This window comes from Copadichromis virginalis, linkage group LG23 (assembly GCF_057382275.1).
Source record: "Copadichromis virginalis isolate Kocher_CV1m ecotype Utaka linkage group LG23, C_Virginalis_male_GT1.1, whole genome shotgun sequence".
Lineage (NCBI taxonomy): Eukaryota > Metazoa > Chordata > Actinopteri > Cichliformes > Cichlidae > Copadichromis > Copadichromis virginalis.
In genome coordinates, this window is record NC_140639.1 from 35,761,913 (window position 1) to 35,776,081 (window position 14,169).

Genomic DNA, 14,169 nt, shown 5'->3' on the forward strand with positions numbered 1-14,169 from the left:
AAAGAAAACGTATTGACAATACGGTGCATTAGATACACCGCGATACACCCATCCGTAGAAACATTTTCTTCCGCTTATCTATAAATAAACCCTAAATTGTCTTTTTAATGTTAAGCTCGGGGGATAGCGACCGATGTGAACGAACCTGGCAACCCAATAGTTTCCTGGTGCCCTGTCCACGCCGCGTGTGTTTCAGAGTGAGAGCAGCAGCGTGGTGATCGAGGTGGAAACGTGAAGGCTCCAGAGGTGTGCGCAATAACTGCACTAAGGCGTTGCCAAAATGCTCGTGTTGTTTGAAACCGCAGCTGGATATGCAATATTCAAAGTAAGTATTCGACTATTGTTTGCAATCTTTTTAAAATGGGCGACTTTAGCACAGGGGCAATTTGCGTTAGCCCGGATTAGCCATCCAGCTAGTTCACTGAGAGTCGGTAGGTGTCATAAACGTGTTATTTACGGTATGAAAAAAGCAATCTCTTCGTTGTACTTGTGGATATGGATTACATTTTTATTTAAAGGTGTTTTGTTTGCGCACGAGCTTGGCTAAGTCATAAGTGAACATCAAGCTTGTACTGTGAAGGGCCTGCAACCACGTGTGCACACTGAGGTGGTGCTGACTCCACATGCATTTTAGAATTGTAGGTTGTTCAAATGCGTCCATCAGCCATTACTTTAAGTTACATTCTTAACGATGTAAGCCATCTCACTGCTTTACATATTTCTTTTAACTAATGTCTGTGTATTGTGTTTTAAGGTTCTCAATGAATCCAAACTGCAGCAGGTCGACAGCCTGTATAAGGAGTTTGAAACTCCCGAAAAAGCCAATAAAATGTAAGTGCTGATGTTACATTTTACCACCTGGCGGCACTCTTTATACCTGAAATATAACAATGGACTTATTACTATAAATCGTAGATGAAATGTAACTTCCATATATTTCCTTTTGTCCTACCAGCGTTAAGCTGAAGCATTTTGAGAAGTTCCAGGACACAACAGAGGCTTTAGCAGGTAATGAGAAATTTGAGCCCTAATGTTCACCTGAGATTAGTCTGTGATGCAAAGCTGTGTCTGATTAAACATGAGGTATTGCTCAGTCGTCACTACCGCTGAGACCAATTCCTCCTCATACATATGAGAGTTGACACTTTTTGTGTTTTGTGCAAGCGCTTAGCACAGCTAAGCTTTATTTTAGTCTCTATTTCCACTTTTTAGCTGCAACTGCCCTTGTTGAGGGAAAACTTGGCAAGAGTCTGAAGAAGGTCTTGAAGAAAGTTGTTGCCAAGGAAGCTCATGAGCAGCTGGCTATTAGTGATGCAAAACTCGGTGGCGTTATCAAAGTAAGTCACTGATATTTCTGTCAGCCTAAAAGACAGCATTGTTATCGAACGTTGTGTTTCTAATGACTTCTGGTCTTCAGGAAAAACTGGACCTGAGCTGTGTCCACAGCCCTGCTGTGGCTGAACTGATGAGATGCATCAGGGGTCAGATGGAGAGCCTCATCACTGGACTTCCTCCCAGGGAGATGAGTGCTATGTCTTTAGGGTTGGCTCACAGGTTAGTGGTGCATATATTATGTTATATGAATCCAACTGCTGCCTATGATTACATTTGCTGTCTGAAATATTTGTGTAGATTTTTCTCAGCATTCGTCACTACCACTGAGGCAGCAATCCTCTAGCTTATTGAAAATCCCTTCATTAATCTAGAAATTTGAATTAACTCGTGTTCTCATCTGGTTGCAGTTTATCCCGCTACAAGCTGAAGTTCAGTCCTGACAAGGTGGACACAATGATTGTGCAGGCTATTTGTAAGTGTTGTATTACACAGTTATGTCTGTTGTTGTGCCTGCAACATGTCAGACAGTAGTGCAAGAGAACCATCAGCAGTTTAAATTATTTTCAGAATGTCCAAAAACCTTCAGTTTGTTATCATTGCAAACAAAGAAAACATCTAGATTTTTCTTTTTGGGATAATAAAAATGTCAATTATTGATATTTTTGCTCTAAAAATTATCATTTGAGCAGTTAACATCAGCTGTACTGTGTTTTCGTCCTTGCTTCTAGCTCTTCTGGATGACCTCGACAAAGAACTTAATAATTACATAATGCGTTGCAGAGAGTGGTATGGCTGGCATTTCCCTGAGCTGGGAAAAGTGATCACAGACAACTTAGCCTACTGCAAGAGTGTCCGCAAGATAGGTAAGGACCATCCTGCTTTTGCACAACACAGTCAGAGAAGCATATTTAGATATCCTAAATATTTTGAGTAAAGCCAGCAAAAACACAGCATCCTACAATTTCCACATTCAAATTCATTAGCACCTTTTAATTTTATTCAGAGCCTCTTTCAATCCTTTAAAATTTTATGGTTTCCTGTCAGGCTGAGTAAACCACAGTGCTCTGAGCTTGTTTAAAGTCAGCGTATTGTTGCTCTAAGACTTGCGTGCATTGGTTTAACTTCCATGTGGTGACATTCCTGAGTAACTGCCATATGTTTGTGTCTGCAGGTGATCGCACAAACGTCGCCAGCTCTGATCTATCAGATATCCTCCCAGAGGAGATCGAGGCAGAGGTTAAACTGGCTGCTGAAATCTCCATGGGAACAGAAGTGTCAGAGGAGGACATTGGCAACATCAGGCACCTATGTGATCAGGTGGTGTGCTCACTGTTTGCTACAGTGACTGTGATGGCAATGACTGTTGTCTGTTGCAAACACAGGGTTTTCTGTGCGTCTTTGCCTTTTGTGACTGGTACCCTGCATTCATGAATTTGTTTTTGAATGTTTTCTTTATTTTTTTTTTTCTCCCATAGGTGGTAGAGATTTCAGAATACCGGGCTCAGCTCTACGACTACCTGAAGAACAGAATGATGGCAATCGCTCCCAACCTCACTGTAATGGTGGGGGAGCTGGTTGGCGCCCGTCTCATCTCACATGCAGGTGAATTGGGGGGGGGGAATGTCATTTGTGAAAACTGGCCTAGCAGTGATGATGATGACACTAAGTCACTTTCCTGAACATGACTGATGGTTTTAAGTCACTACCTCATCTGAGCTGGCAGTGAAAGCACTAGTAGTCAGGTCTTTGAAGAGCGCCATAGCTACAGTTCTTTGTTTCATTCATTGTGCGATCCAGGTTCCCTTCTGAATCTGGCAAAGCATCCAGCCTCCACAGTCCAGATCCTTGGAGCAGAGAAGGCTCTTTTTAGAGCCCTGAAGACGCGCAAAGACACACCCAAGTATGGTCTCATATACCATGCTTCTCTAGTGGGCCAGACAACTGCTAAGAACAAGGGCAAGGTATGTTCTTAGAGTGTGATATGTGACTGAATAATGGTTGGTGGCCACAATGTGAAGCTGTCAACTCAGGCTTTGGTTTTCTGTAATGCCAATGCAGATTTCCAGGATGCTGGCAGCTAAAGCAGCCCTGGCTATTCGCTATGATGCTCTCGGAGAAGACACAAATGCAGAAATGGGTGCAGAGAACCGTGCAAAGCTGGAGGCCAGACTACGTCAGTTGGAAGATAAGGGGGTAAGTACAGCTACAACCCCTATTCCAGAAAAGTTGGGATGCTATTTAACATCCTTGGCCCTGACGTCCACATATGTGGACATCACATTTTGGGTTGTCTGACCAAAATACTAAATCTTGCTCTACAAGGGCCTGATATCCACTTACAAGGACAGTATACTGCCACTGTTGTATCGAAATTTAAAACAAATGTCCTCATAGAGCTGGGCAATATGGCCTAAAATCAATATCACGGTATAATTTGAAGCATGTGACATGTATATCGCAATATTCTGTATAACGTATTTTACACACTATAAGGCACGCTTAGGATCCTTTAATTTTCTCAAAAATTGACAGTGTGCCTTATGTATGAATTCTGGTTGTGCTTACTGACCTCTAACTGATTTTATGTGGTAAACGCTGCGCAGAAATCTGTCAAAAAAAAAAAATTTAATACGACTTTGGTAAGCTATGAAGGCGTACAGCTTGATGGATTACCGGAGCCTTACGGCTGCCGTAGTCAGGAGCCTCGTGGAGTAATCTGGGTCCAAAACTCCTCCTTCAGGTCCCAAAGTCAGTCAAACACTACAGCATCACTGAGAGTTAAAAACTGTCTAAATTCTTTAATTTTTAATAAAATAATCAGCGTTGCGGCTTTACCAGGTTTAACAATTAAGTTTAACATCCAGGCATCCATGAAAACAGAATTTATTAAATTCAACGGCGTTAGAAGTTAGCAGGAAGTTTGCTCACTAGTTTCCACCTAAACATGATATGCCATGTTCTGACTGAGAGATTAATCATTAATATATTGCAACAACATGGGAATAGAGCAGCTGCGAGAAAATTCTGCATTAATGAATCAATGGTACGGAAGTGGAGGAAGTGCAGTTTTTGGCTTTTCCCATATCCCAAAAGTGCTTTGTCTCTTTGCTGTTACTGTCGCCCGGCATAATTTGCAGATATTGTTCGCAGCCGCTGCAATGTTTTCGACCAAAACAGGCACCGCTTGATGAGACCGTCACCATGCGCTATCGCGGTATAGTCAAAATGTCTACCGTTGGTCAAATTTATATTGTTTCTACTGTATACTGTTTATACCGCCCACAGCTATGTCCTCATATGTGGAACAAAAAATGGGCAAAAATAAAAATCTGGTAATTCTTTGTTTTTACATTCATTAGGTCCCAATATGTCCAAATATCAAAGAGAAATTAAAAATGCATGTCATGGAAGAGTTTGGGTCTTAGCAGTTTTTAAAATCCAAAACTTACCATTTTTAAGCAGCAAAAAAGGTAGTGTTGAATGATGGGACAAAGCTGTTTAATAATTAACACAGCATAGCACCCCATTTTGTTATAGCAGTCCTTAAATGTCTGGGAACTGGGAAGATGAATGTCATCCTTTTCTTGTCTTCGTTGTAATGTGTCAATGGATTCCAGTGGTCAAAGGTCTGGGTTGCTCTAAATCCAGTGTATACCTTTCAGTATTGATGGTGCCTCTCCAGATGTGACAGTTGCATAACCATCAATGCATCCCTGTACTATCAGAGGCTTTTGAACTGACTGCTGATAAGAAGCCACATGGCCTCTCGCCCCTATAGTTCACAGGACTGGATATCCCTATTTTCTAGAAAGAATTGCAAATTTGATTTGTCTGATCACTGGAGAGTTTCTCGTTTTGCTTTAGTCTGAACATTAGCCCTAAGAACACAACAGCAGTTCTGGCTCATGTTCACAAATGTGGCTGTACCTCAGGAGGTGGAGCAGGTCATCTACTAATCAGACAGTTCGCCATTCCATGTCTGGCTACTCCAGTATCCCCAGTCCTTGAGCAAGATGCTAAATGCAAGTAGTATCTTGCTCCAATATAGCACTTTTGAGTGTCCAGGTAGAAAAGTACTATATGTAATGGATTTTTGTATTTCTTCTGAATCTGTTATCCTGGTAAAATCCCTGTTTTTGTTATTTTTTCCCCCTCCTTTAGTCATTGAATCCACATTTTCTTTTCAGATCCGAAGAATCAGTGGAACAGGCAAAGCAATGGCAAAGGTAGAGAAATACCAGCACAAGAGGTTAGTTGTCACTTGCAGCATATTTTGCATATTTCCACATCTACACATGTATGGTGGTTAATGCCTGCTACTACTTTTCCTTCACAGTGAAGTGAGAATTTATGATCCGTCAGGTGATTCTACGATTCCGTCCACATCGAAGAAGAGGAAGTTTGAAGAGGTAGAAGAAGAGGATGCCACAGAGCCCACGACATCAGCAGTCAAACCCAAAAAGGCAAAACGGGAGTTGGTAATAGAAGGTGAGTGAGTTTGGAATCAATCCTCTGCCTCCTGTGCATTTGGATCTGTGATGCTGATAGTGTTCTGGCTCTGTGTTTAGAAGAAGAACAAGCAGAAACATCAGCGGCAGCAGAGGAGACCCCGAAGAAAAAGAAGAAAAAGAAGGATAAGAAAGCAGAGGAGGAAATGGAAGAACCAAAGGAAGAAGAGGTGGTAGCAGTTACTGAGGTAAGATGGAAGCTAAAGTTTTAAAATTATCCCTTTTTTTTCTTCCTCCCCTTTAATGATCGAACTCTCTCTCTCTCTCTCTCTCTCTCTCTCTGTCTCTCTCTCTAGACAACAGAGAAGAAGAAAAAAAAGAAAAAGAAGGTAAAGGAGGAGCAGGAAGAAGATTGAAAAGAGGAGAGTGTAAATAGATTTTTGTCTTTTATTTTTATTATTCAATTATATTTTCTGAGGACTACAGTATTGAGTGCCTGTCTGTGGACATCTGAAAAGAAGTTCGAAGTAAACATCAGAGTAATCATTAGATCTCATTCTTTTCTCTGGTCATAAAGAGACTGTACAATAAAAGTTTTTTGGTTTTTTTTTTTTTTTCAAAGATGTTTAAGCTTAATCTACCAGAAGCCTCTGTAGACAAGCATTTGTTTTATTCATGAAGAGATCTAGTTTTGTCATGAGTTCAGTACAGATTTCCCAGTTCTCTTGTGATAAACAAAGCCTGGTGAAATAAAACCTTTTGCTCAAATGCTGTGTGTGTGTGTTTGTTTTTTTTAATGTACAAATAAATGCATCCAGCAGGGGTGGGAAGTAATTAAGTACAAACACTTCACTTATTATACTAGCTAGATTTAGCTGTCTGCAATAGTATGAGTATTTATTTTTCTGACTACTTTCAATCCCTATATTTTTCCACAACACTTTCTACTTATATTTTCAAAACAGATTTGTTACTTTAGGTTCAGTGGTATTATCTGTAGTGTTATAAGTGAGGTTTTTCTAAGTAGCATGTAATTTCAAATTCAACATTTTTATCAGCTAAACAAATGTCAGCAAACTGTGTGAACACAGTGTGTCTGCTAGCTAAAGGTACAGCTGCTGGGTTTCCCTGGGAGAGAAAAGAGTAACTTCACTCAAAGATGGAAAAAGATATAGTATATGTTTTGGGTTGTTTTTTTTTAAGCCTCATGCCCAGTACATTTGAACTTGAATCAAAGTGTTTGGAAAAGTGTCAAATTTTGGTCCTATAACATGTGAGGGTAGGATGCCCCACCTCATTCTGACATAGTCATAGGACTGCATGATGTGAGGAGTTTGCTCTAGTGATTATATTTAAAATGACTTGCACTCTAAGAAAATAACATGAGTGCAAAGATACAAGATTGTGTGGATGACCAAATGGTGCCATTTAAGGACAAGCAAATTCAAGCAGTACCTAATCAGTAAATTAAGAAAACAGAATTTGAAAATATTAGTCCTTGCTTTATGAATTCAAAAAATGAAGCAATAAGAGAGGGCAAGCCAACCGGTCGCTGCAGATGGTCGCCCTTCCCTGAGTCTGGATCTCCCGGAGGTTTCATCCTGTTACAAGGGAGTTTTTCATTCCTACTGTAGCCAAGTGCTTGATTTTAGGGGGCCATTTAATTGTCAGAGTTTTCTCTGTATTGTTGTAGGTTCATACATTAGAATATAAACCACCTTCAGGCAATTTCTGTTGTGATTTGGCAGAATACAAGTAAAACTGTATTGACTCAAATAAGGCAAGATGCATGTGTATAAAGTGTAATGTGCACCTTTGTTTTACAGCACAGAAGAACTGTTAAGAAAAGTTTCACACACTGTCACGGAATGACAGCAAAATCTCACAACGTGAGAATTAATATTCGAACCTAAGGCTGTATCAAGCCATACTTAGTTATTTGTTTAAAAATTGGTTGACATTTTTTGAATACTTAGAAAGCAAAATTATTTTTTTTAACAGTTGTGTAATTATTTATGAGTTAATAATTTTCTCTGTTGATGTCTGGCACTATTGGAGAGGGGTTGTCTGAAATTTCAAATTATTTATTTTGGCACTAAAACGGTCCAAAATGACTTGGATCATTTTCAGCATGTACCATCAAAATGTGTGCAGTAGAGGGTTAAGGCCACATTAAGAAAAATAATATTGTTGTTCATTCTGAGAATAAAGTCCAAATATTGAGATTAAAGTTGAAAGTGTATTTTGAGGAAATATCAAAATGTGGAGATTACAGTTGTTTCAAGACAAACCATACTTCAGAATCAGTTTAAGTAACAAGAAAGTAAATGATTTCTCTTTTAGCTCATAGACACAGTGTGGTGATCAGTATAAAGACATTAAGAAGATGGTGTAGAAAGCTGGATCTGGTTAGGTGGAAAACAACCAATGGCTCTTAATGCAAGGTTATTGATGATTACACCCTCATGCAATGAAGATGATGTATCAAAAGACAGCTGATCAATTTGTTTCACTAAGCTATCTAAACAATGAATTGTAATTGTAATCACATGTCAACTTTTTTTTCTCAAAATAGATGTTCGACTTAATCTCGAAATTTTTACTGTACTCTCAAAATGATGAACAATATATTCTTTTCTTAATGTGGCCCCAATACTCCCCCCACCTGTTGAATCCCACCGTAACCCCTGACTTTTCTTATTTTACTGTTGGTGTGGAGGCAAAGTCACCCCATAAGTAGGCAATAGAAAATAGGTATAAAATGTTCTCAAACTGAATACATTAATTTGAATCAAAATTTAAATAACAATAATATTTATATTTTCATGTTCTAATATTATTTTTATTATTACATTTATATAGTATAAGGTTACCTTTGTACAAAAATGGTTATAAAAAATTTCCTCCTTGGAGCTCATTTTTACTTTCTTTCTTTGAGTACATTTCGGAGTTTGTACTTTTGCTTTAGTAAAGAATTTACATTTTTAATTAGGCAAAAACATTTAAACCCTTTGAAGCTCTCATTACATATAAAGGCGATATACTCAGACCTGATGCTTTGGACTCGTGTTTATACTCATATGCTAATACATTGTATTGTCAGGTGAAGCTAACCTTCGTTTTTAATGATTAAAAGTGCTGATAAGCTATCAGAAGTTATGAGGAAACTTTGGTATTGGTTATTTTGTTCACCCAATGTAAATAAAAATATTATTTCTATTAAATTCCACCGTGTATACTGACAAATGCTATCTCACATCGATGAATGTAAAAAGCAGTCTCTAGATCTTTTAGGTCATTAATACAAACATTTTACATTGATGTTCATCTAATCATCGTAATAACTGGTTCGTAGAGGATTTATCATTAAATACATTACCGTTGAGTTCTGCCATCCTAAGGAAGTCAGTCCGGACTCCCGAGTGACCAAACTTGGGTGCTTGGGAGAAGCGGAAGTTCGCATACTGGCCAGGCGTCACTAGACGATCGCAGAGCTTCTGCTTTTCGTTTTGCAGTGGTTTGTTTCGTACCACATGGCAAAACTGCACGAGAAGCGTGTTATGAGGATTCCTTGTATTTTAATATTCTAGAGCTCGTGGTTGGCAAAATAAACACTTAGCTAAAAATGTCTCAGATACAGGCAAGATTCTTCACAGAAGACAAAAGGTGAGGTTTAAAAGAAAGAAAGAAAAAACTCAACAGAAAATGACAAACAAGCAAGCGAGCTAGCTAACTTGCTAGCTGTAATTTAGAGTAAACAGTATCATCTCATTGTGGGATGTTCTGTCTTTTCCTCTAGCAAATTTTTTTTTTATCTGTAGTTCTGATCGTGGCTAGTTCGTAGCGATGTTTTTTTTTAATGCTAATGCTAACAATGTGAAGTTATGTAGACTCCGGCAGCAGCTAAAATATGTCTATCTCTGTAGGTACGTTGTAGATGATGTCCCGTTCTCCATCCCAGCTGCATCCGAAGTGCAGGATCTCAGCAATGTAATCAACAAGCTGCTGGAAGCTAAAAATGGTAAGCTCACTTTATCATAGGCACACAAACTATTCCCCACCTTCTTTACAATTCAGCCTCCAGCTGCAGAGCTGTAAACACAGAATAAATAGCATTATAATCCTAATCCTCAATCACAGGGGCGGATCTACATGGAGTGGCACGTGGTGGCACCGCATGGCAGATCGATGGGCTGGCATGCCCTAAAATATTCTTGTAAGCAACTGATGCTTACGATTGTGCCAGAGTACATTTTGAATCAATGCCATGGGCATTTTTAGATTTCACACATGCATTGATTGTTACACTCTGGGGTCTATGGACACGCCTCATCTCCAAATCACCTGACCGATTTAAGATGCCATAGCAACAAGCTGCAGCCACGTTTAATCTCCATTCAACTTGTGTTGAAAGTTCAGGCTTCAAACTATACACCAGTTTTTAAATTTTATTGATAGGCCACTAAATCCGGAGCTACAATCATAAAAATACATGTGATGCTTTTTTCTACTATTGTCACATTTAATGTGGGATGAAATGGTAAAAAGTTTGTTTTCTAAGGACAGCACAAAAAAAGATCAGGAAAAAATGCCACCCCTTTTGTATTAGTGTAAAAGTGTACCATATTGACCAATAAAAAATTATTTGGCAACACATGGGATTTGGTTATTTAGGAAGAGGTGAACATTTTCGGAATGACGGCTGCGGGAGAGAGAAAGAGAGAACGAGTGTCTCCAGATGAAGAACAGACTGAGTGATGCACCTCCTGCTGTTAGGCCTGCAGGGTTTAGGCCTGTGGTGTTCTCCACTTTCTTGTAGCAGACAAACTATTTTTTGCACTGGCACAAATACTGTGTGTGGCATCTTATTGTGGCACCTGATTGTTCTGTAGATTTAGTTTTAGTAGTATTTTTAAATGGTTGTGCTATATGTGTATGTCAAATGTAGTCCTTATCACAGACTGTACTTCTAAAAATCTCAGATAATTTATTTGGTTCTCTTAACAGCTTCTCACAGTAAAGTGGACTTTGACTTCCTGGTCAGGGGTCAGTTCCTGCGAACCTCACTGTCAACTCACATGGCGACAGAGGGTATATCGACGGTATGGCCTGCTATAGTGCTTAAACTCGTATGGATATATTGTATAAAGCGAGTCACAAGCATCCACATGAGTAAAACAACATTAACCAGATGTTTTACTCTGTTTGCCCATGTTCCAGGAAGAAGTTGTGGAGATAGAATACGTGGAGCGGATCACGGCCCCAGAACCCGAGGAGTGTATGATGCATGATGACTGGATTAGCTCTGTAGATGCTGATGCTGAATGGTAAGATGGTTAAGAGCAGACCATCAGTGTGCTTTTTATTAATTGGGAAATTAGATCAGCAAAAAGTTTGTTGTGATGTGTTCATATTTTCTTTTTTTGTCTTCTTGGTTGTTCATTAGCTAAACAAAAGTCTTAAACCACCCCTTATTCTTTATCTTTTACTTTCAAGGAGCCAGACTTTCTATTCCTTTTAAAATAGTGCTGCAGGCTTTCTGAAAGTCTTGTCTAATTTGTCTTTAGACATTGGCTTCTTTTTCAGTTCAGTTCTTGTACATGGCAAAGAACCAGAAGCTCGAAGCTTCTATATGAACATAAAATTTCACAGCAACATTTTTTTTATATATAATATCCATAAAATCTTTAGTGAAACTGAAGATGTTTGAGCAGAAGGCTCATAATGATTTGAAATGGAATGACCCTTATTTTTTCCCCTGCAGGATCCTAACAGGGTCATACGACAAGACTGCCAGAATTTGGTCTACTGAGGGCAAGCCTGCGATGACTGTGGCTGGACATACAGATGTGGTCAAAGACGTAGCCTGGGTCAAAAGAGGTAAGTGGGACAAAATGAAACAGACATGTACTGCTATGTTAATAGTCAAAGGCTTTATTAAGTCCTCTTTGTGGATGTTTTCTGTGTAGAGGGTCTGACCTCTCTGCTTCTGACGGCCTCTCTGGACCAAACTGTGTTACTGTGGGAGTGGAACTCGGAGAGAAACAAGGTGAAAGCCAGACATTGCTGTCGTGGACACGCGGGGAGTGTTGACACCATTTCTGTAGACCCCACAGGAACGAAGGTAAGGTTGGAGAGGGCAAGACAAAAACTTAAAAGACAACAAAGAGTGCTGCGATTAATGACTTTGGATGTTTGTGGTAAACACTTTCAGTTCTGCAGTGGCTCCTGGGACAAAATGTTGAAGATCTGGTCAGCAGGTATGATCCCAGAATGATTCAAGGCCTCTTTATTGTTAAAAAAGGTATTGTTGTGATGCTGCTATAAACTATATTTCCTGTGCTGTCAGTGCCTACAGATGAGCAGGATGAGATCGAGGAGCCGGCTGACAGACCAAGGAAAAAACAGAAGACTCAGCAGCTTGGCCTTACCAGGGTGAGTGCACAACCAGAGTATGATTGACTGGAGATAAGCCCACTAAGTCATTGCAAAATGAGTTTTTGTTTTCTTGGGCACAGACTCCCTTGATGACATTATCGGGACACAGCGAGGCAGTGTCATCTGTCCTGTGGTGTGACAGTGAGGAGGTTTGTAGTGCGTCTTGGGACCACACCATCCGCATATGGGACGTCGATACTGGAGGGATGAAAACTACGTTGGTGAGAAAAATAGAAAGTGACTGAATTAGCGATAATAAACACTTTTGGTTGTTTCATGTGACAGATTAATGAGCATCATCCTACAGTTGGCAGTTCGTCTTGTAATCGGAAGGTTGCCGGTTTGAGCACCGGCTCCGACAGTCTCGGTCGTTGTGTCCTTGGGCAAGATACTTCACCCGTTGCCTACTGATGGTGGTCAAAGGGTCAGGTGGCGCCAGTCTCCGACAGCCTCGCCTCTGTCAGTGCGCCAGGGCAGCTGTGGCTACAATGTAGCTTGCCATCACATGTGTGTGAATGCGTGGATGACTGAATGTAGTATGAAGTGCTTTGGGGTCTATAGGGACTAAGTAAAGTGCTATACAAATACAGGCCATTTACCATTTACAGGCTTTTATTCTATTAGCTATGTCACAGAGGGTGAAACACAGGTATAAATGATAAAAAAGACTCAGAGCCACAATTTGACTTGTTTCTTCAGTGTATGAGTGATTTAAAATGCCTATAATAGAGGAAATCAAACCAGTGACATACACTACGTATTACTGCTATATGCCTGTGTGTAGTGGATGTATGCAATGCATGTCCCAATCCTAAGAAAAATTAGGGTTGCAGACTAATTCAAAACTCGGTTAACATCTCAAATAGTTTGAAATAGCATATTTATCAACCACCAAGTTTACCTTTTGTTATCATATTCTCAGTTTTCCAGTATTTACCAGTTTCACTGTTTTTCTTTTCACAGACGGGCAGCAAAGTGTTTAACTGTATTTCCTACTCACCTTTGTGTCGACGGCTGGCCTCAGGTAGCACCGATAGACACATCCGACTGTGGGACCCTCGCACCAAAGGTACGACTGTTCTAAATGTCACAGACATCTATGTTTCGACTTGTATTGTTGTTTGTCACTCTTGTCATCTTTACAACTCTTCTTTCAGATGGGTCTCTTGTTCTGCTGTCGCTGACCTCTCACACTGGCTGGGTTACCGCTGTCAAGTGGGCACCATCACATGCGCACCAGTTGGTCTCGGGTTCCCTTGACAACCTAGTCAAACTTTGGGATACCAGAAGGTAAGTGAAGCTCATAATTGGTACTACTGTTAAGGGCTCCGCTCTAGTCACAAGGAACATATTTCTAATGGGACATGACCAGAGGTGGAAGTATTGAAGTACAAATACTTAGTTACTGTACTTAAGTAGAATTTTCAGGCATCTGTACTTGACCCAAGTATTTATTGTTCTGATTACTTCTTTAACAGAAATATTTTCTACTCTTTACATATTTAAAAAATTTCTCTGTTGTCTCCCAGCTGTAAGGCTCCTCTGTATGACCTGGCGGCCCATGAAGACAAAGTATTTTGTGTGGACTGGACAGAAAGCGGGGTACGATGTGTACGATATTTGCACACCAACAGTTGATAGATGGAAACAGTGATGTTCTCACAGTGTCCTCTCTCTGTTTCTGTTTGCAGCTGATGCTGAGTGGAGGCGCAGATAACAAGTTGTACACCTACAGATACTCAGCCCAACAGGCAGAGGCATAAAGATTCAGCACACATTGGACAGACAGACACAAAGACAATATTCAGGACTTAAATCAAGGACTTCAAAGTGTTGGACAAATATCTTGGCTTTGTTCTTTGCTTTCCTGATTCGTTTTACACAAATGTTCTTACAGCTCGTCCTCGTTTCAGTTCCAAACAGATTATAAATTAAATCTTTCTCCTAA

At 39.9% G+C, this 14,169-nt stretch overlaps 2 protein-coding genes, 1 long non-coding RNA gene and 1 other non-coding gene across 5 annotated transcripts; 3 read left to right on the plus strand and 1 right to left on the minus strand.

Annotated features, from left to right (window-relative positions):
* The first annotated feature begins 149 nt into the window (after positions 1 to 149).
* Positions 150 to 6,551, plus strand: nop58 (NOP58 ribonucleoprotein homolog (yeast)). Of its 2 annotated transcripts, none has more exons than XM_085448994.1 (15): positions 150 to 325; positions 755 to 831; positions 956 to 1,008; positions 1,213 to 1,337; positions 1,418 to 1,554; positions 1,743 to 1,807; positions 2,064 to 2,198; positions 2,507 to 2,652; positions 2,811 to 2,937; positions 3,133 to 3,296; positions 3,394 to 3,528; positions 5,523 to 5,584; positions 5,672 to 5,823; positions 5,907 to 6,031; positions 6,140 to 6,551. In XM_085448994.1, exons 1-15 carry the CDS (start codon positions 281 to 283, stop codon positions 6,197 to 6,199), a joined length of 1,608 nt encoding a protein of 535 aa, XP_085305120.1. In that variant the 5' UTR covers positions 150 to 280; the 3' UTR covers positions 6,200 to 6,551. The 2 variants fall into 2 exon arrangements, with proteins under 2 accessions (XP_085305120.1, XP_085305118.1); XM_085448992.1 differs by having other exon boundaries at positions 153 to 325; positions 5,904 to 6,031.
* On the plus strand, positions 2,974 to 3,057 carry LOC146681486 (small nucleolar RNA SNORD11B). Its single transcript, XR_014918446.1, has one exon. It is a non-coding gene; the product is annotated as a small nucleolar RNA SNORD11B (small nucleolar RNA).
* On the minus strand, positions 4,424 to 9,218 carry LOC146681487 (uncharacterized). Its single transcript, XR_014918111.1, has 2 exons — positions 9,163 to 9,218; positions 4,424 to 5,893 (listed from the first exon to the last, which is right to left on the minus strand). It is a non-coding gene; the product is annotated as an uncharacterized LOC146681487 (long non-coding RNA).
* Positions 9,219 to 9,230: 12 nt separating this feature from the next.
* Positions 9,231 to 14,161, plus strand: wdr12 (WD repeat domain 12). Its single transcript, XM_085448995.1, has 13 exons — positions 9,231 to 9,449; positions 9,710 to 9,804; positions 10,791 to 10,885; positions 11,004 to 11,110; positions 11,548 to 11,663; positions 11,753 to 11,907; positions 11,998 to 12,043; positions 12,133 to 12,218; positions 12,302 to 12,442; positions 13,185 to 13,290; positions 13,379 to 13,511; positions 13,751 to 13,823; positions 13,913 to 14,161. The coding sequence occupies exons 1-13, from the start codon at positions 9,409 to 9,411 to the stop codon at positions 13,982 to 13,984; spliced, it is 1,266 nt and encodes a 421-aa protein (XP_085305121.1). The 5' UTR covers positions 9,231 to 9,408; the 3' UTR covers positions 13,985 to 14,161.
* The last annotated feature ends 8 nt before the right edge of the window (positions 14,162 to 14,169 follow it).

What these genes read in the sequence shown, in the direction of transcription:
- wdr12 (XM_085448995.1), top strand. Translation starts at nt 9,409, where the DNA reads ATGTCTCAGATACAGGCAAGATTCTTCACAGAAGACAAAAG. An exon ending in TTCTTCACAGAAGACAAAAG is followed by an intron (nt 9,450 to 9,709) that starts GTGAGGTTTAAA and finishes CTATCTCTGTAG; the next exon opens with GTACGTTGTAGATGATGTCC. An exon ending in CGTAGCCTGGGTCAAAAGAG is followed by an intron (nt 11,664 to 11,752) that starts GTAAGTGGGACA and finishes TTTTCTGTGTAG; the next exon opens with AGGGTCTGACCTCTCTGCTT.
- nop58 (XM_085448992.1), top strand. Translation starts at nt 281, where the DNA reads ATGCTCGTGTTGTTTGAAACCGCAGCTGGATATGCAATATTCAAA. An exon ending in CCCGAAAAAGCCAATAAAAT is followed by an intron (nt 832 to 955) that starts GTAAGTGCTGAT and finishes TTGTCCTACCAG; the next exon opens with CGTTAAGCTGAAGCATTTTG. An exon ending in GTCAGTTGGAAGATAAGGGG is followed by an intron (nt 3,529 to 5,522) that starts GTAAGTACAGCT and finishes TTTTCTTTTCAG; the next exon opens with ATCCGAAGAATCAGTGGAAC.